Source organism: Pelodiscus sinensis, chromosome 8 (genome assembly GCF_049634645.1).
Source record: "Pelodiscus sinensis isolate JC-2024 chromosome 8, ASM4963464v1, whole genome shotgun sequence".
Taxonomy (NCBI): domain Eukaryota; kingdom Metazoa; phylum Chordata; order Testudines; family Trionychidae; genus Pelodiscus; species Pelodiscus sinensis.
In genome coordinates this window covers 42,072,500-42,093,745 of record NC_134718.1, presented here as the reverse complement: position 1 = coordinate 42,093,745, position 21,246 = coordinate 42,072,500, and the positions used below count along the sequence as shown (strand labels likewise).

General features: G+C 38.5%; 1 protein-coding gene across 3 annotated transcripts in view; it reads right to left on the bottom strand.

Moving 5' to 3' along the window:
• Window positions 1-21,246, bottom strand: part of MYOF (myoferlin) — a 143,861-nt gene that overhangs the window by 67,525 nt on the left and 55,090 nt on the right. For 2 of the 3 annotated variants that reach the window (XM_075935158.1, XM_075935159.1), the window contains exons 6-17: window positions 16,383-16,543; window positions 15,728-15,856; window positions 14,413-14,475; window positions 14,257-14,307; window positions 11,031-11,061; window positions 10,436-10,551; window positions 8,697-8,823; window positions 7,291-7,394; window positions 6,075-6,143; window positions 5,910-5,953; window positions 4,906-4,988; window positions 3,161-3,199 (exon numbers count right to left, since the gene is read on the bottom strand). In XM_075935158.1, the coding sequence (XP_075791273.1) occupies window positions 3,161-3,199; window positions 4,906-4,988; window positions 5,910-5,953; window positions 6,075-6,143; window positions 7,291-7,394; window positions 8,697-8,823; window positions 10,436-10,551; window positions 11,031-11,061; window positions 14,257-14,307; window positions 14,413-14,475; window positions 15,728-15,856; window positions 16,383-16,543 (1,017 nt within the window). The remainder of the gene's footprint in view (window positions 1-3,160; window positions 3,200-4,905; window positions 4,989-5,909; window positions 5,954-6,074; window positions 6,144-7,290; window positions 7,395-8,696; window positions 8,824-10,435; window positions 10,552-11,030; window positions 11,062-14,256; window positions 14,308-14,412; window positions 14,476-15,727; window positions 15,857-16,382; window positions 16,544-21,246) is intronic. The other variant, XM_075935160.1, reaches the window with a different exon arrangement.

The following is a 21,246-nucleotide window of genomic DNA, read 5'->3' as shown; positions in this document are numbered from 1 at the left end:
TTCTTGTTTACATGGCTATTAAATTAGATAATACCGTATGCAACAAAAAACCCACAGAATAAATTGACATGCTACATTCCCACCATTAAACTATCATTTATGTGAAAGACCAATACAATTTTAAAACAATGTAAAAACTTCTAATGTAAAAACATCTTTTCACAAATAGATTAAACTGATTACCAGATATGACTGGCTTTCACTTAAATGTGCCAAGGATTATGTTCTATCTAACAATAAAGATGTTCACAGTATCTGGAAGGTTAGTGTTCAGCATCACAGACTATGCCAAGTTAATCCTACTGTTTTTAGTATGCTAATTAAGTGACTCAAGTCTGTTAGTAGAAGGACTAATAGAATGCAAATAATTAAAGTGTATCACAATATATAACACTATGAAATAACCTATTCACCATATCTGAAGGTAGAGTAGAATGTCTTTTTATGCAAAATAGGGGGGGGAAATGAGGTTTGAGGGCACTAATCTAAAAACGATTTTCCATGAGGCCAAAATAATTAAAAGTACTGCTGCATTCTTAGATCTCAATCCTGCTCCAAATGAAGTCAATGACAAAATTTCCATTGATTGAAATTGGACTGTATTATTTTTGAATTATTATATTTGAAGTATTATATAGAAGTATTATATTTGAATTAGTAAATGTGAATAATGTAGATTTTACTGTACACATACAAACAGATGAAAAATATTTTCATGTATAATAGAAATATACAGTTAGGTAATGTTAGAAAATGGCTACATGAGAACTCAGTAATCCCAATCCACTGATTTAGACTTTTGAATTAAGCTTTTTACAAATGGACTAGTAAATGATCAGTAAAAACACGTATGATCTGGTGACTTAGGGATATTTCCTTTGTTTGGTTTGACACTGATGTTGACAATTTGTGTTGTAACAGTTTCTAAAATTTTACCTTATTGAACATCTACTATCATTACAGAAATATCAGATCCTCTCCAAAAAGTTTCTCAGAGCTATGGAAATTTAAACTGATAAAAATAAGAAAAGATGCTTAAAACTAGGAATGCCATAATCATAGCTCCAGGAGGTCAACAGAGGGATTCCCCATTCTCATCCCAGTCCCTGACAGTGGAAGAACTCACTCTCAGCCCCAAGAGGCTAACAGCAGGAGCCCCCACTCTCAGCCCTGAGCCACTGACAACAGGGGCCCTTGCTCTGAGTCCCAGGCAGCTTACAGCAGGAAATCATGGAAGAGTAATAATAGACTTTATTATCAATAAAGATAATAAGATCCATTATTATACTTTTCTACAATTTCCCAGGGCTTGCCCACAACTCAGCTACAGTTTTTTGACAATCAATTAAGGTAGGGCCTTAGTTATGCAGATTCTCCATCATGTTAAAATGAGGTTGCTTCAACAAACTAATCATCTGGATTTGGGAAAACAAAGTAACCTGGTTTCCTAAAATGAAGGTCTTTGCAGATATAATTTGGGTTAAAATTGTGGATCCGGTATATTTTAAAATTGAGTGTAAAAAGAGTAAAACTTTAGGTAAAATTCATCTCTGTGCAAAAGGCTAAGAACCATCCACACTTTTGGTGAGCAATATTAACTAGAGTAGAAACTTTTCTCTCAATCCTAAATACTTTAATTTTTGTGTGTTTCTTCTGCCTTCAACTTAATACTTCTGAAGTTGTTTTCCACTAACTGCTAAATGACCCAGAAACTCTTACCTCTCATATTAGAAGTAAACAAAAAACTAGGGCTGTCAACTGACCTGCGATAATGCCTGCGAATAACACAGGACAGGATTAACGCATTAATTTTTGTAACGTGTTAATTGCAGGCGTTAATGCTGCACTGTCCCTTTGAAGTGCCATTCTGTCACTTCAAAGGGGCAGTGCAAGCAAAGCCAGGGTTCAGCTAGTGTCCCCAGCTGATCCCCAGCTTTGCTGTTGCAAAGCCCCTTTTAAGTGCCGGAGCAGCACTTCAAAGGGGTTTTGCAATGTGGAGCCGGAGATCAGCTGAGCACTCCAGCTGATCCCCAGCTGCCCCTTTGAAGTGCCATTTTGGCACTTTAAAGGGGCAGCGCATTAGGAGCCAGGGATCAGCTGGGGATTCCTTCTGATCCCTGGCTCCGCGTTGCAAAGCCCCTTTGAAGTGCTGCTCTGGCGCTTCCAAGGGGCAGCACTGCATGGAGTCTGGGGTCAGCTGGGGACTCCAGCTGATTCCAAGCTCCATGCAGTGCTTCCCTGTTGAAATGCTGCTGAGGTGCTTTAAAGGGGAAGCACATGTTATTAATCATGATTACATTTTTAATCGCTTGACAGCCCTACAAAAAACCCTTCTTTCGAAACATAGATTTCTATGTTGAATTAATATGTCTGCTGTATGCTGATAAGTTCAAACAGAAGTGCATTTCTAAACAAATCAATGTTGTTTCATTTAAAGATGGTATGTTTAAAGAGCTTATCACAGAGGCTTGGGAAGTACTTCAGAAAAAATTATTTCAGTTTTTATTCTATTTTTCAATAAGCCATGCTTGGTGAGCTATGCTGCACTTTTTAATTTGAGTTAAGAAAATAAAGCTTTTGGGTAGATAAACGTATTAACATTTAGTTAAATTTTAAGTGTATTTAAACAATCTTAATTTATTTCTTATTAAATAAATGCAATTTTTAACTTAATGATTTTTAAAACCAACTCTAGTATAAAACAAAGACCAGTTTGTTCATAGTTACTGTAAGTAAGGTTTCATTTTTCAGAACTATTTATCCACCCAAGTAAGCATAAGTAGATGAGCTGTGAAATCTTTTAGGTATTTATTTACAGGAAGCTGTAGAGCAGCATACACAGTTAAGCCATTCATTGCTAACTGAAGAATTGCAAGCCATTTGTTGGAGTGCATAATAACTGAAACAGCATGCTCAGCTCTAAAATGCAGTGCCACATACCAGCCACACAGAAATATTTTCAAACCAGTTCCAGTGCCAAAGGTGATTTAAATAGTAAGTCATATTTTATAGTCTCCAAAAGTAACATTTTATCTTTTAAAATATTTGTAAATAACTATTTTAAATTTAAAAAACACAAAATAAATTCATTTTGTTTTGAGACAATATTACTGAGATTGGCACTGGACAGCAAAAGCAAATTAAAGACCAAGATATAAACCTTCATACGATGAAGCCCCAGTTCCCGAAGATGAAAATTCTATATTATGAAAAGACAACAGGTTATATAACAAGAAAATATAGAGCTTAAAAATTAAACATGTCAAAGTGCAATCTGCTTTAAAAATAAATCAAAGCTGAAGTCACGCAGGAGTATCCTGGTATTTCACTGCTTGAATACAATGGAGTGTGATATTTCCCTTGCTTTATAGATTCTAAATAAATTTGTACCTAGGGCTGACATCAAAATATAATTTCAGGGTATGAGTTTCAATGTCTCTGTGTGGGCCCCATTTTTTATTTAAATATTTTTAACTACTATCTTAAAAACTAAAATCACACAAACTATTATTTTTGTTTATAGCTACCATGATGCTTTTCACTGGAGCAAACTCACCTAACTTGCTATACTAGGCAGATATATAAATATCAAGTTTGATTTACTGTGAACTCTTCTATGCGGAAGCTAATATACTGTAAAACTTTTATGACAAAGATTAAACATGTATTTCTGACCAAGTTGCACATGTATTTCTGACCAAGGGGTTGTCCTACTAATAAATAGGGTCTTGCTATAAGAAAAAATGAAATTATATTACATACATCCTATTAGATTAGAAACATGTTATGCATAGCTTATAAATAAATTATTAATAAAATAAATAACATATTGTAAAGGGGATAAACAGTGTATAGTGAAATAGTTATAAAGGTAGCATAACAAAGCAGGAAAAAAATCTCAATTTTGTTATCAATGGGAAGAATAAAGCTGTTGGAGTATATATTTCTTGCAATATTTCAATAATTTCACAGATCTCACAAGTCCTAGCAGAGAATATCTCTCTGCAGGATGGAAACCTGGCCTACATAGATGAATTTTCTTGTTGTCATCATCAGTTCAGCTTTTTCGGTTTTTCCTATAAGTAGCAGAGCCAGTCAATTGAACTAACTAGAAAACTTTGTCCTATGTTTGGGTCCACTTAAACACATTTAATTAAAATCTACCAAATGAACCCAGTGGTTTGGAGCTTAGGCTCTCTCAGGCAATGAGATACAGAATCCCTGTCTTTAAGATCACTGGTCTGACTTGCGAGCCAGTGCCATTTGACCACTGTTTGGTGGCATATAGAAAATGAGCAGTGATCTTGGACAGATCTTACAAGGCTGCTGTTCACATCAGAACTGGCATCTTAGAGGTGGTCTCAACAGAAGACTGACTTATCCTTTCTTGACTTTAGTCTGTTTTCCCCAAAACCCAAGTTTTGGCACGATACCAAACAAGAGAGGAGCAAAGTCACTTTTGCTATGGTTCCCCATCCCATACTGGTTCTAAAATAGTGAACTTCAAATTGGCCCCTTTAATAAAAATGGAATTCACTAAAAATATCCTACAGCACTCTGGATTTCAGATCAACTGACGTTTCATAAGTTATATGGAATTTGAAATAGTAAAATTTTCTATATGTTCTAGAAAACTTGAGTTTTGAATTATCTAACATATTTAAGAAACTATTTTGTATTTTGTGAATTAGATATAGATATATTAGTACCCTAAGATTTTGTTTTTAAAGTAGAATTACTATTCTGGAAAGTGGCCAATTTGACACCATTGAAAATAAGATCTTTTAGCCACAGAACTGGTATAACACAGGGAACTCCAGCAAAGCAAACTACGTTACACTCTCCTGCCATTTTTCTTAATATGCAGAAAATACCTGCTGAATTGTGTGATGCTGAATAACTCACCTTCTACTTCTCCACCAGAAGCAGCAATTTTTGAAAGACTTAAATAAGTCGTTCCGACTACATCATTTTTTGTCAGACGATCCCTATACGAAATGTAAGATTGTAATTAAATGCAATACTGTGCAATACTCTTAAATAGAGGCAAGTTACAAATAGCTAAATGTATTTACAGTGTATATATGTTTAGACTACGAGGCTTGTTTTATTAACAAAACACCACATAACGTGGTGCTTACATAGCTGTGTAGTAGGAAGGGAGAGCGTACAAAGCTGTTTCCAGTGTTGCAGAGTTTATGTAAGGGTCAGGCAGAATTTCAGTCTCAGAACTGGCAGCCCAGCTAGAGGAAGCAAGTTGCATCCTATAAAGGTGTGCAGTAGCTCTAACCACTTGGGAACAAAATGGACATTTAGGTGGCTTCCCCTCTACCTAGCATGCACAATAGGCCCACAATAAGAATAATAAAACTTATAATTTGAGCATATTGATATTTGGCCCATGTGTCCAAAAATTGTACACTGGCTCGATGAACTCACATCAGTCAATTTTATATTAATCAATATAATATACATTGCTGACTAAAGTTAGGCAAATAATTACCAAAATAGTCATTTACATTTTGAAAATAAACATATTATGGAATTAATATATGTTTGCAAACATTGGTGAATTATTTGTCTACCTCTACACGGTGGGCAAATAATGGGGAAGAATTGTGATATAATGTATTAGACATTTATTCTACAAGATTTATTTAGCCCACGCTAATGCTGATTGTACAATGCGCAGAAATGAATGGTACTCCAATACCACAAAATGCATGGTCCTAATTCAGGAAAGCATCACTACTTAGAAAGGGTAATTACTTAAGCATTTACTTATATGCTTTAGAAAATCAGGGATTATAGTTCCAAAAACCTGTGAATTATAGAGAAACAGAATTTTTTCCACTCAACAGAATTTGATTTAGTCTTATATTTTATACATAGAAAAAGTTAAAACTCACCAGTCAAAAACTGTTAATCTTATTTTTTCACACATTGAGGGAAACTGGAAAAAAGTAAATAAAATAAAATAATTCATTATTTATCTTTCACATCTAAAAATAATGTTCTGAGTAAATAAATACTTGATGGTGGATTTTTAGAGAAGATTTTTAGAGAATCCTAACCTTGATTTGAAGGTTCACAACTTGATTCCATTCTGGATTAGCATTCTTCTCAATTATATTTGTGCAAACCTGCAAAAAAACAAATAGAAAAACAACCTCAAATGAAACAGATGTTATAGAAGCTCAAGGTCAAAAAGCAGGCAACATGGAACCAGACACAATTTAGGATAAATAGTATTCAGGTTGGTCAAATGATATGCCATCACAGGTTCTTGCAGTGGTTAAAGATGCATATTTAGTTTTCCATGCTCTATTGAGACAGCGGTAATTAGTGCTCAGCTGATTTGTTTATGCAACCTAAATTCAAGAAACAAAACTATTTCAATGTTGTTTGGACCATAGTTCTCAGTGCTGGTGCTTTTAGGGAAAAAACAGCTCATCTCATCGACTCCTCTGGACATAAAAAGGTGCTACCAGAAAGGAACCTGGATATGACTGAATGACAACAAGGAAACAAACCAAAAGGGATGATCAGATCTGGTGAATTCATGTTTGGTTTGTCTACATGTTGGACTGGATTGTTTTGGCAACTGGGTTCCCTTTGTTGTTGATATCTAGTAGAGGCCCCATTGCTGTGGCATTTTATGCAACTGTCTATACCATCTGTGCCTGAAACCAGCAGCGCGATCTCACTGCTAACTATAAGATGGAATTGATGTTTGGGTGGATGTTTGTTTTTATGTAATGACAGCAAGTCATTATGACTAATCAGTTTACACAGGCAGTGTATCTATGCCCTTAGATTTACTGTCCCAATAACTCTCTGTAATCACTTATATAAACCAGAAAAACCTGATAAACTAGTAATCTGAAGAGGTCAAGCCCCCTATATCATAGTCATACATTCTTTTAAATAGAGTGATTAGCACACCTTTAGAAACCCTTTCTACAGTATGTTATGGTATGTCCTCAGTCAGTTGAATATGCTTTATGACTCAGACCTGTAAACCTTTATGCAGATGAATAACTTTAATTTCTATCAACTAACATTCCCCATGATTTTATTTTTTAATATTCCATGTGTGCTCCTAGATTTTTAGCTCCACTTTTCTATTTTTGCAAAGTGTTAAACGAGATATGCTGAAAGTCATTTTCTCTTGTTGACAATGTACTGTGGACATACAGTTCTATCATCTTAAGATACACTTAGACACGTAAATAGTTTTGAAACATATGACTAGAATGCAAAATTTTAAATATTAACTCAGACAAATACCTTTTTCCCAGCAAAACAAACTTCCACAAATGGATCTACTAGGTTTTTCTTGTCTGCATCACCTCCAAATATTTCCTTAACAGTCTGTGCAAAAGCATCATCCACTGAGGAGAAATTGTAAGGCAAAAATTAATTTTAACTCTTTTCTTAAAGATTATGGGACCAATTCTGTCTCAATAACTTCTTAACAATCTTATGTTAATGTAGTTGCATAGACATAACTAAAGTCAGAATCTAGCCCTATGTATTAGTTTTTTAAAAATAAGTATTTGCCGCTACAAATGAAAATATTATTGAGATTTAGAAGCAGCTTCTAAAATCTTAGTCCTGAGAAAATCACAATGGTTTCGATGTTAGCCTATAGCTAGGAAAACGGGAGTTTATGCAGTCCTTTTACACCCTCAAGCAAGTAGCAGCAGATCAGCAATCTTGAAGGTGGCCTGCTTGTCATCCCAGCCATAGAAAGGATGCAATGAGGGAGAAAGAACTGAATAAAAAAGCTAGACATGTCTAAGGAACTAAAAATGTCTACGGTATAATGAATTTCCAGGCAGACACAATACTTCCTGTATTGCACACAGGTACTGCTCCTGTACTGCCATTGATGAGGCCAATATCTCTGAATAGTTTTCATTTTATGTTGTTTGCATTTAGAATAAGTTGGAAAAATTATGGACTTTAGAAATGTGGTTTAGGGAAACTGTATTTAAGTTGTTGAGATTTGAGCTCTTCTCAACAATCTTTGACTTGGGATGGGGAGAAAGTGTTCTGCAATTAAAGAGAGATGACCCAGAATAAAAGGATGGATTTAAGCATCCCTACAGGGGAGCAAGGAGGGCAACTGTCCCAGGGCCCTGTGATTCTAAAGAGCCTAAGGCTCCTGACTGCTGCAGCCAGAGCCCTAGGCCCTTTAAATCGCCACCACAGAGCCCTATGGAGCGCTCCAGGAAGCACTGAAGGGCTGGTGAGGGGGCACAGCATATCCAGGTGGTGATGAGGGCTGGCTGCCCCCAGTCTTGCCCCTTCTGGGAGTGCAGAGCTACTCCCGCACCCAGCCCAGGAAACCGGTGAATCTGTTGGCTCCCCTACTTAGTTGTATTATCATCTTGAATCTCCATTTGCAGGACAGATGGACACCAGTAAATCAAAAAACACACCATAGCTATTTACTATAAAAATTTCAGATCGGAGATGATAACATTGCAAAAAGCTCTATATAGATTTGACTGAGTATTGAAAAAAGAAATGGGTTGCTTAAACCATCACAGAATTACGGGCTCCTCAAATTGTGGTAATCCACATTTTTGCTTGTTTTATGTCTGGGAATTCTGTTGATCAGTTATCACAGAAATTTCTACAGGCCATCGATTTCAGTGTTTACAATCCAGAAATAAGAAGCTATGTACTCTGTGGAATATCCTCGGCCCTGTAGATTTTAAGGAGGAAAGTGACCCATCGAAGTGCAGTTCCAGCTGGCAGTAAAAGATTACTCTCCACATCATCATTTTCATTATCTCGCTCTCTGTTTTCCATCTGTTGGAGATATATTGGTATATATTATATTAACCTGTATATAAGAAGGGCATCATATGCTAGAGTCATGTATAATACTATGGTAATTAGTAATAGCAGCATCCTTAATTCCCACCATAAGTTAAAATCTATCGGCACTTGCATTACAAACTAGGGTTTATGAAATTATAAAACCATAAAAATTTGTTCCGCTTAAAATGTTTTCTTTTTAATATCACCCTCATCAGTATTATATTGATGCAATGGCTATTTTTTTCTAAGCAATCAATACAGCTATTTTTAAATAATGAGCATGAACTATGAAGATGTGACATTCATAGGTTTCTGATGGTTGTTTGCATTCATATGCAGTGGTAACTGCATGGAATTTTCAAACATGTCACAAGGTGTCCTGACAAAGTGTCATGTCACAAGGTGTCCTGGAAACTGTATACAACTCTGAAGTAATTTGGGAGAATGTTTAACTTCCCCTTTGAAAACAAATAGAAACTGTCCAATTTCCACAAACATCTTTGTGATTGAAACAAAAAACAGGACTATGTAGCACTTTAAAGACTAACAAGATGGTTTATTAGGTGATGAGCTTTCGTGAGCCAGACCCACTTCCTCAGATGTGGGTCTGGCCCACGAAAGCTCATCACCTAATAAATCATCTTGTTAGTCTTTAAAGTGCTACATAGTCCTGTTTTCTGTTTCAGCTACACCAGACTAACACGGCTACATCTCTATATCTGTGTGATTGTAAGAATCTCCAGGACAGAGAAGGGGAAGACAGCAGTAGGAGCCACTCCTAGAGATACACCAGGATGGTGGGAAGGAAGGCAGCAATGGGAGCATGGAAACACTAGGGAGAGGCTTTAACATGGGATTGAGTGACTGCATGTGAAAGTTGGTATGGCAGTATTCAGACTGAAGGCAGTACAGGTTCCATCTCTAAAATATGTGATTCTCTGGTCTGGCATGACAACAGATGTTCCAGGATCAGAGTCCCGGCACGCTGCAGGGAGGTGGGGGTCTGGGAGCTTGCACACAGCTTAGTTGGGCTTCAAGGTGGGCCGAGCTGCATGGCTCAGCTTGGCTGGGGGGGGGGGAGGAATGCAGGGAGCTGGTGTGCGGGGCTGAGAGCCAGGAGCCAGCATGCGGTTCATTTGAGCTGTGAGGGGGCTCATAGCCAGGTGGCTCATCTGGGCTACGAGGGGAGGCAGGGAGCCAGCATGCAGCTCAGCTGTGCTAGGGGGTGGCCTGCTGAAATGATCTCCCCTGGTCCAGAAAAATCCTATATCCACAGGACCAGAGAGGTCCAACCTGTAGTAGAGTGAATAGTTAGGAAAAGAAACATATGGTAAGGTTCTATATTTTTAGTGCTTTCTGACTAGTAATATGTTGGTTGCTGAACCTGAGATACCTCAAAGGCATCTGATTTTCAAGAAATAAGCTCCTTTTAGGTGCCTTAAGTTAGGCATCCAAAAATCAATAGTTACTTTGAAAAGCTTGGCCTTCGTTCCTGGGGATGCTCGCAAAGTGAATTAACCAGTACAAAACAAATAGTATATAAGAAAGAGGGTTCTGGGTACATGACTAGAAGATAAACACATTTGCAAATTAAACCTACTGGTGGCTCATCTCCTGCCCCCAGGACACACATGCTGACTTTCATATAGCCTTTTGCTCCTGAATTTGCATCTTCAGGGTCATTCAGAAGAAGCCACTTTCTCATGACTGCATGGCCTGAAATAAAGAAAAATAAATAAAGCAACCTCTCCTTTGCACAAAAAAAGTAGAAGCGTGAGTCACACATTTAAGGCCAACTGTCCCAAAGTGAAATCTACCCTAAACATAATTTTTAAAAAGTCCTTCTGATCTTTAAAAGCCCAGCCCCCAACAAGGTGTGCAATAATGTTAAAATGTTGAGTGTAAAACTAACTTTTTTTGCATGACTTTTCATACTTAATACTTGGTTTTGAGTTAATGATCCCAAAGTTTAAATCCTCTGGAAGGGAAAAACAAACAAAAAAGTAAGCGATTTGTATTTCCCTTTTTTATTAAAATGCTGCAGATGTGACACATCTGCCTCAACTAACTTTGCATCCACATAGATTGAGGCATGGTTTTCTACTTCAGAAACAAAACTGAAAGTTACAAACATTTTAATTGGGTAGCTCAAGCCAAAGGACAAACAAAAACTCAGGCTTGAGGAGATTACTTACCAGGTTCATCATAAACATAGCCAATGTCAATCTGAAATAAAGATTAAAATATTATATCCTAAGAAGTAGCTAAATACAGTCAGAAATATGCGTGTTTGCCTTTATTAGCAGATTCTTAGAAATGTAAAGCTGAAAGAGACTCCAAGGGGCCATCTAGTTCATTCCTGCTGAAACAGGACCAAGTATACCTGGACCATCCCGATGGGTATTTGTCTAACCTCTTTAAATTCTCCAGTGATGGGGCTTCCACAACCTTCCTTAGTAACCTATTCCAGTGTTTACCTACCCTTATAATTAGAAATCATGTGTGGAGTTAGGCCATAATTCCCTTCAATATTTCATAATGTTATTATATTGTTTCTGTGTTATGAAAACTAAAAATTGTTGCATGGCATGCTCCCGTAAGGACTAAAAAGGGAACAGATGGAAGGAAGGAGGATTGATTTCTATAGTTTGCTGCTAAGGGATGCTCTGGAAAGATGGTGGAGAATATGCCACTGAGTGGGGGAAAGGGACATAACCTCAGCATGACTACATGAAGGAGACATAAATTCATTTAGAAAAGTATTCCTTTCTACCTAAATAAAATATTCCAGGAACTTACCTACCTGGATACACATAGATATACAAGTTAAACTATTAAATCTGCAGGCTGATTTAATTTACTGTATGCAACTGGCCAAAGTGAAATACTTACCAGTATTGATCTTGTGGAAGTTATAGGAGTGGATTGTCACCAATACTAATTATAACTGCTTGACATTTTTTCTACATTATTTTGGATACAAAGACCTGTGGTATGAATCTCCTTTTCCTGGGGCAGATTCTCAGCAGGTGTAAATTGACATAGCTAAATTGATTTTAAGGGAGCTAAGACAATTTATACTGAGGAGGTGCCCTCCTCTCTCTTACTATGCATGCCTATTTAAACAAAGGGACACGTTTCTCTGTAATTGTGAATTTCTGTGTTTCATGATGCAATACACGGCAATGTTCTGAACCAATGGCAGTTTGTGTGAATTTCCCCCTTCAAGACCTACGCGGTACAGAACAGCTGACAGTCATCTTCCATAGCAGTTGTTTTACCCTTTGAAGACTGAAATTCATTTTTCTTTTCTTAGGGTACGTCTAGACTACATGCCTCTGTCGCCAGAGGCATGTAGATTAGGGTACCAGACATAGGAAAATGAAGCAGCGATTTAAATAATCGCCGCTTCATTTAAATTTACATGGCTGCCGCGCTGAGCCAACAAACAGCTGATCAGCTGTTTGTCGGCTCAGCGCGATAGTCTGGACGCTCCTCTGCCGACATCAAAGATATTTGTCGACCACCCAGGTATGCCTCATCCCAGGTCGACAAATACCTTTGATGTCGGCAGGGGAGCATCCAGACTATCGCGCTGAGCCGACAAACAGCTGATCAGCTGTTTGTCGGCTCAGCGCGGCAGCCATGTAAATTTAAATGAAGTGGCGATTATTTAAATCGCCGCTTCATTTTACTATGTCCGGTACCCTAATCTACATGCCTCTGTCGCCAGAGGCATGTAGTCTAGACGTACCCTTAGACTATACAGATTCTTACCAGTAGCTTTGGGACAGATAATCATATTGCTTTAGGTAGAAAACAATTTTATACATATTACAGTAGACTTCTGATAATCCGGCACCTTTTGGACCTAGGTGGTGCCGGATTATCAGATTTGCCGGAGAATCAGGAGGTCCGATACAGCTGCACGGCTTAACAGCTGGCCAGGACACAATCTCCCTCCTTCTCTCCTCCCCTTTCCTCTTCGCATCTCCTCCTTGCTGTAACCTGATCCTCTTCCCCCTCCCCTCCCCTTTCCCCTTCGCTGAAGCAAAATGCTCTTCTCCTTACTGTAACACGATCCCCCTTCCTCCCTCCCTCCCCCAACCTTATGCTCCCTCTGGTTACAGCCAGCACATGTGCTGGGTGGCAGGCTTTTTAATCAGCTGGTCAGGAGCGCTTGGCATTTTGATGCCGGAGTATCAGGAGTGCCGAACAGTTGGATGCTGGACTATCGAAGTTTTACTGTAGCTGTTCATGAAAGGTACATCTACAGGTTGAACCTCTCTTGTCTGGCACACTGTGGCCAGGCAACATCCGTGGGCTGGCATGATTTTAGTTAGCTGGATGTCCACTTATCATGGGTGTGGCCAAGTTTCCCACAGTCTCATAAAGTTTGTTTACAGCCACCAGTCCTAGCTTTCAGTGTTCTGTGCTGTTATTTAGCTCTAATTTACCCCAAATGTCTTCTAAGAGCCCAGTAAGCAGTGGAAGTGTAGGTAATGCTGCTAGACCTCCTGTAGTTCAATAAATTCTCTGATTCAGCACTGGTCAGGTCCCCAGGGTGCTGGACTAGAGAAGTTAAGCCTGTACAGTATTTCACATGTGCCTGCTTAACACGTTTTCGCAACAGCATGATTTTTTTTTAGGGAACGTTTTTTGAATTACATGACCATCCCCAGAATAACACAATTTCCTCAGCCGGCCCATTGCCAGCGGCTGTGTGGGACTTCCCCCGCCTCCCTACAAATCGGCAGAGGGTTCGCCACTCGCCGCGCCGTTCCCTGGTGACCCCCCATCGCCGGACGCAGTGCGGGTCCTGGCAGACCTGTCACAGGGGCATACTCCCAACCCAATCCCCCTCCCCTCTCCTTCACCTCTCCTCCCTGCTGTAATCCAGTCTCCTTTCTTCCCCAATCTTATGTCCCGGTCCCAACAGACACCACCGCTTGAAACACAACCCCTGCCTTTTCCATTATTTTCAATGGGAAAATTGACCCCGCTTAACACATTTTCACTTAACACAATCATTTTCTGGAACATATCTATAGTGTTAAATGAGGAATTACTGTATTATAAAGACCTGGTAACTTAACTTGCAGTTTGCATTTAATTACACTAGTGACAATATGGAGTAACTCACCTTGACCTTATTGAGTTAGTTCTCTTAACTGTGCAGGCTCTGCAGTGATAGCAGGCACAGATAATGGTCAACAAACAAACAATAGGACTGACTGTCTCAAGGGCATCGGTTAAGAGAAAATGCTTCCTAGCAGTAAAAGCAAAACATTATAAGGGTTTGTATTTCTTTTCAAACACAGGATCTAGTAATACATTTCATTCTGATGCTTTAAATATTCTGCTAATCTTCCATTGAGCCCCTTAAGCATAGGCAGAATATGGAAGTCTGCTTGTACACACCTTAAATTCTCCCATCAGAGAGTCTGCTCGTAAAGAATAAGAATCATACACCTAAAAAAAAAAAAAGAATAAACTCCTTCAATCTTTATAGAGCACTAGTTGAAAAGTGTCATGTGCATCCAGTGTATATTTCTAATGTACACCTTTTTTCCTTACCCGGATGCTTATTGTTTCGTCGAGGAGCTCTAAAGGGGTCATGTGGACATTGTAGAAAAACATCTGTTAAGAAAAAACAAACCAATTTAGACTTAAGGCCATGATTTGCTGCTATATACAGTATACATGTAGCTTGCCAGGCTTATATCTGCTGATATCCATTTAGTCTGATTTCTATTTGGATGTTTTGCATGTGAATTTAACGCTGCCTTGAAAAGTGAAATTCACTATTTGTCCACGGAACAGGTAGCATGAGGAGATGCATGGCAAGTTTCCCCAACGCTGCTAATTGCCAAGCTGATGGAGTGATTCTGTCTGCATGTTCAATACATCTTTAGCCTCTCTACTGTAGTTATCAACAAGATGCCAATTACAGCCAACTAAAATGATTCATGCCCTTAAGAATGTCATGGGTATCTGTGTGGAAATCAAACAGATTAAGTTTGGTAGCACAGATTTTGTGGAGTATTTTTATTTTATGTGTGTGTAAAATATGCTTAACTAAAAAATGTCAGGCTTGACATGCAGGTACCACCAAATCCTGTTCAGCACACTACCCAAGTGGCAGGAGAGGATGCAAAGAAATTACTCTAATCCACCATTAGCCTGCTTATTGATGCTGAGGCTATTCTCTTATAATGTAACAAAAATAAATGCAACTCATCTCATTAATACCGATTATGCAGGTGCCATATTCTAAATGCGTCAATAAGCTTGTCCCTACAGTCAGCCTCTCCTGTATCCATGATTTGAATCACATCCCAGATATTCTAAGATGCATCTCCCACAGCTCACATCACCTGCATTTAACAAAGGAGAGACAGAGACCTGCACCGTATCCCTATACAGCAGTGTCACACTCCAAACTGCCTCACTGTATCTTGAAAAGCAGGAAGGGTGACAGAATAGAACCTGGTTGAGCTCAAGAGGTGAGCAATTTCTGAACACCCTTAGAGAAAAGAACAGAACCATTCGTGTGATTGTTCTCCCAAAGTTACTGTTATCTCATATGACCAGCTGTATCCAAGGATGGCTCCTATCCACTTTAATGGAAGATTGATTGAGCCCCTGATTCTTGCCAGAAATGGTGTTAATTGTGTTATGAGTTTTATGATGTAAAGAAATGTGTTTTTAAAATTAACTTTACACATTACCCAGAATATTAGAAAAATGCTTATTTGTTAAGCAGACTGGGAGCGCTTTATTATGAACCAGATCCCTCTGTCCCTTCTGAAATAACAGATTTTTGTTGATTTGACAATGTGAGCTAATTGATTTTCAGATATAATTAAATGTTTATCTTCTAAATACTCACCTCATCAAAATATGGATTGTTTCCTCTTTTGATTCTTGTTCGGTGTGTCTGCCCGCAAACATGAACTTTGACTACTGGTTTTATGTTATTTCCTGACAACTGACGAGCTTCAATGACTCTAATACGAATCTGAAAAAATTAAATACACAAGGCATGCAGTAGTCGATACCTTACAGTGCACGTCTGTCTGTGATCATGCTGACACCAACAGTATTTCTCCAAAATAAGTTAACACCAAAGCAACTAGCAGATTTATACTGGCTAGCAATTTTAGACCTCCCAACTATAATAATTATAATACTAGCTTTACTTCTTCACTTGTCTTGTACCTTAATTTCACAATTACAATTTTCAGGTAGCATCTTGAGTTTTGGACTTCTCTTACCACAGTGACATTAGAAATCTTTAGTGTTCTAGTTCAAAGTCAATGATTAGGCAATGGATAAGTTTCCCCCTATATTTCAGCAAGAACTGCAAAATTCCTAGATTTCATTTTGTGAATTTTTGCACTTAACAGACATGCTTGGAAGATGGGTTTGAAGTCCACCCTATTACGCTAATCTGTATCCATTTACAAGCATTACCTTATCTTGTATCTGACATTCAGATAATCTCAGGCTGCACAGGAAAAGTATGGTATTTAAAACTCAGTTACCTGGAAGTCTTGGGGTTTGTTAGAAAGGATTCGTCGAGTTTTCTTTCCTTTTGTGATGCGCCGAGTAAGCTGGGCTTCCTTTGAGTCACTTGGAACTCCTGGGGCAATGCCACCAACTGTACCATCAGTCCCATCCCCATAACCTCCATCTTCTTCTCCAACTAACATAGGGGAAAACAGCACAATTAGTAAACAAGCAGTTTAATATTAAAATTACAGTAATAAAAGCATGAGGTCAAAGACTTGCACCAAAAGTACATAAATGCTACTTCATTACAACAATTCTAATCAACGTGCTTCCTTTCTTCTTGATAGCTAATGGAGTTGGACTCTCTATGGCTAATTCTGTATTTTAAATTCAATAACTAAATACTTTTCCCCTCCAAGATGCAGACTTTCTAAGGGAGTCCCCTTTCAATCTATCAAATCCACTTCCAGAACTGTTGGCAAAGCAGAATCCAGGCACATCATTTAATGATTAGTAGCTACATGGTGTGGGACCAGTTCTGCTCCAGTGTTAGTTAATTTTAATGGAAATAAATTGGTTTCTAACATTTAGAACCACTTTTTACATCAGGATCCTGCTTTAAATAGGTTTGAACATTTTATGCTTTCCCACTTGCCCAAGGAGATTAGTGTTTTCATCTTTGTATCTGATAGCACCTCTATAATATTTAAAAGTTTCAGAGGGGTAACTGAGTTAGTCTGTAACTGGAAAAACTTAAAAAACAACTAATAGTCTAGTAGCACCTTAAAGATTAACAAAACATATAGATGGTATGATGAGCTTTCATACCCATGAAAGTTCATGATACCATGTTCATGTTTTGTTAGTCTATAATATTTATGAATCGAGGAGGTTCTTTCTTATATCAATTAAATATCACCCTTTTAAATTAATTAAATTTAGCAATACTACATTGGCCCATCCACTAATATCCCACAACTGTAAAACCTTCGCAAGAACCAAATAACAGGGGTGTTCCAGAGGTGTTTTTAACTTCTTTTGTTAATTAAAGAATATTCTGTACTATAAGCTTTACAAGACTGATGGAGACAGGGCTGGTCCTAACCAATTGGTTGCCCTGGGCGACTGTCCGGCTCACCCATAGGGCTGCCAGATGGTTTAAAAAAAATACCGGACAAAATTTTGTCAAGCAAAAAAACCAAACAAACAAATGCCGGGGAAAATTTGTCGAGAAAAAAAAAAGGGGGGGGGGGCGGAGGATGGGGAGTAACCAGGGAAACCTGTGGGGAGGATTTAGGAGGTTGGGCTCTGTCGGCGGCCCCAGGCAACTGCCCAGCTTGCCCACCTCTAAGACCGGCTCTGGATGGAGCTGTCTAGATGGTATTAAACACAGAACTGCAAATTAAGGGTAAATATGTATGGGATCAATTTTTTTTAATTATCTTGAAAAACAACACTATTTGAGAACTTAGGAAAAAAACCTTAGACTAGTACCAGTATATTTTCCAGCCAAAAAAATGTTCTATAATCCTTAGAGATGTACCACACCTCTCTCTCCATTATCCCACTGGATATCAGGTGATTTTGAATTACCTGGATGTCTTGTTGCTAAAGAGAATAACATCTGATTTTACATAAAGATAGCTCAGCTGCTGGAGATCTGGGTGGTACTAAGTCCAGCAGCCCCTAGTGGTGATCAGTAGTCCTGCAGCACCAATTCTGAAGGAAAAAATGAAATTCTGCACAGAACTTTAATTCTGTGTGAATTCTGCATTGCACGGTGGTGCAGAATTCTCCCTGGGAATAATAAAGATAGCTCAGCTGCTGGGCCCTGTAAATTTATTAGCTAAATGAAGGTTCTGGAGAGAAGCATGGGATTTATTTATGGGAGAAACGATGGAAGTTTGGCAAGTAGAGCCACCAGTTGCCAAGAATCTGGAACTAGAGGTGTGGGGTATAAGAAAGTTAGCAGCAAATGCTGAAAAGCACTGTTCCAGATAAATGACTGAAGTTTTAGGGAGAGAAGCAAACTTTATGAAAGCTAATGTTATATATGCTGGCATCGTGAATTAACCTCTACTGAACTTCTGTATGTACTTTGCGGGTGTGTCTAGACTACAGGGTTTTGTCGACAAAAGTGGACTTTTGCCAACAAAACTATACCTGCGTCTACACTACCGCCGAGTTCTGTCAACCGTAAGTCAACAGAACGCGGCAGTGTTGTCGACAGCGGTAAACCTCATTCTATGAGGAATAACGCCTTTTTTCAACACAGTTATGTCAAAAAAAGGCACTATTTCATCCACACTGTGCTTTTTCAAAAGAGAGTGTCTAGCCTCTCTGTCGAAAAAGCGGCTTGCTTTATCAACGGAAGTGGCTGTAGTCTAGATGCTCTTTTTCTGTCAACAAAAGCCTGTAGTCTAGACCTACCCTGTCAGTCTGCATGTGAAGGAAAAAATTTAATGTCCTTGTGAATGTCCTTAATAAAATATGTCCCTGGATACATAGGCGAAGTAACATATACTTAATTTGTCTGTACATTTCAACAATATGCACTTTCATCTTGCTAATATCTGTGCCATAATCTGTCTCCCACACTGGCCATTCAACTACCTGGTTATACAGCTCTACTTATGACTTCACCTGCATTTCTGAGACTAGATGGTAGCAATTTATTTGACTTCACAGAGCTATAGGAAATGAACTGAACATATGAAAAAGTTAACTAACAAAGTTGTGTTTGGTAATTTGTTTTGCTGACCTAAGTTTTATGGAGAGTTGCTGAACAATTAAGGCTTCTGTGTTTTTCTCCAGAGGTGACTGCATTAAAGTGCATTTATCTATCTAAAATGGTCACACATACCAGATATTAACTGGTTTTGAGTAATACTTTTGTACTTCAAATCAAAGTTTGCATAATGCTATTCTGAATTTTAGAAATTTTCACCGAAGTCTTTGTTAGTTTATGATATCTACTACCCACCCCAGGCAAAATTCCCATTGACTTCAATGGGGTCGAGACATCACCTAAGAAATGTATCATTTTAATTTCTGTCTTTATTATAAAGACCTAATTGATTCACATTTTACAATGCAATCCAAAGATTGCAGATTACACATCCCTAGAGGCAAACTCGAAGAACAGGTTTCTGTAACTGTGGGGAAAGGTTACACCTTGGCCTGTAAGCATATGTTTTACATAGAAAACTCTCCTGTCTCACTTATACACTAAATCCATAAGCATACTGCAGACTATGCAATAGGCATTCTGGGAAGTACTAACTGAATTTCAGTAATGGTAAGAGGCCAGAATCTGAGACTGACTTCAAAACTACAACATTAAATACCATCAACAATATTTGCTGAATGCCACAGTGAAGCAGTTAGTTTCAGGCATAAGCAAATTTCAGAATCGGCTGCAGGGCTGGTTAAGGACTGATATGCCACCAAAGTGAAAGACAACCACTCAATACTAGGACTAGTGAAAAGAGAGTATAACTGGTAACTCAGGGAGAATAATATCTTCAGTCATGAAGTCCAACAACACTAACAGTTTCGTATATTGTCATCTTTATTTACTTTGAAAACAGGACCAATTTGGGAAAAAAAACTTTGGAGATTATCAAAATTATATTACTGCAATTTATGCACTGTTTTACAATGTTGCATGCTTCCTAGAGAACCTATCAGTTCATTCAAAGCAGTATTTTGAAGCCATGAAATGGACCAGAATTGAAACTGATTTTTAAAAATATTTGCTATTTTCACACAATCCTTTTTAACAATAATGCAAGATAAATTAAATGGATTAGAACCAAAGAATTTGCATAGCAATGGCTTGTCCAGCCTTCCATCCTTTGTGGGACAACCCCACCCTCAAATACAGCTTGTGCAGTCAAGCTATGCTGGGCTGCATGTGGAGCAGGTGTGTGGGTACAAAACATGACTCTCCCAAATCCTGCTGTTTATTTGAACATCAGAATCACACAGATTCTCCTTCAAAGTGCCCTCTACTCCTACACAATTAAGGGGAAGATATGACCCAAAGGGAACAGGTTTACAGTAGTTAACTTGAATGTGTTTAATTTTTTTTATAGACCTCTGATCTCATGGGTTGAGGAATTTCTAAAAATCTGCATCTTTATATGTGACTTTGGAGGACTTCAATTTATAGAAATATTTAATAGTGCAAATGCAGAGCATGGGCCCTATTGCCTTGCTCCATACCAGCTTTGACACAGATACAGGGGAATTGGTCTCTTTGGAAACGGGGGTTATGGTGACCACTTATCCTGACTCTTCAGTTTAAGCTACATAATTTATTCTAAACGGTGGGAGTCAGACATAATGCTTTGAAATGAAGGTCATTCTCTCCCTCAGTAATTGGATCATACACAAATAACATAGGGTATGTCTACACTACCACCCTAGTTTGAACTAGGGTGGTAATGTAGGCAACCAGAGTTGCAAATGAAGCCTGGGATTTGAATTTCCTGGGCTTCATTTGCATCTCGCCGGGCACCGCCATTTTTAAATGTCCGCTAGTGCGGACTCTGTGCCACGCGGCTACACGCGGCACGGACTAGGTAGTTCGGACTAGGCTTCCTAGTCCGAACTACCGTTACTCGTAAAATAGGAAGCCTAGTCCAAACTACCTAGTCTGTGCCGCGTGTAGCCGCACGGCACGGAGTCCGCACTAGCGGACATTTAAAAATGACAGTGCCCGGCGAGATGCAAATGAAGTCCGGAAAATTCAAATACCGGGCTTCATTTGCAACTCTGGTTGCCTACATTACCACACTAGTTCGAACTAGGGTGGTAGTGTAGACATACCCATAGATCTTGCTTTCTTCACGTAAGTAAAATACTGTATATTCTTCAATTAATCTCAGCCAG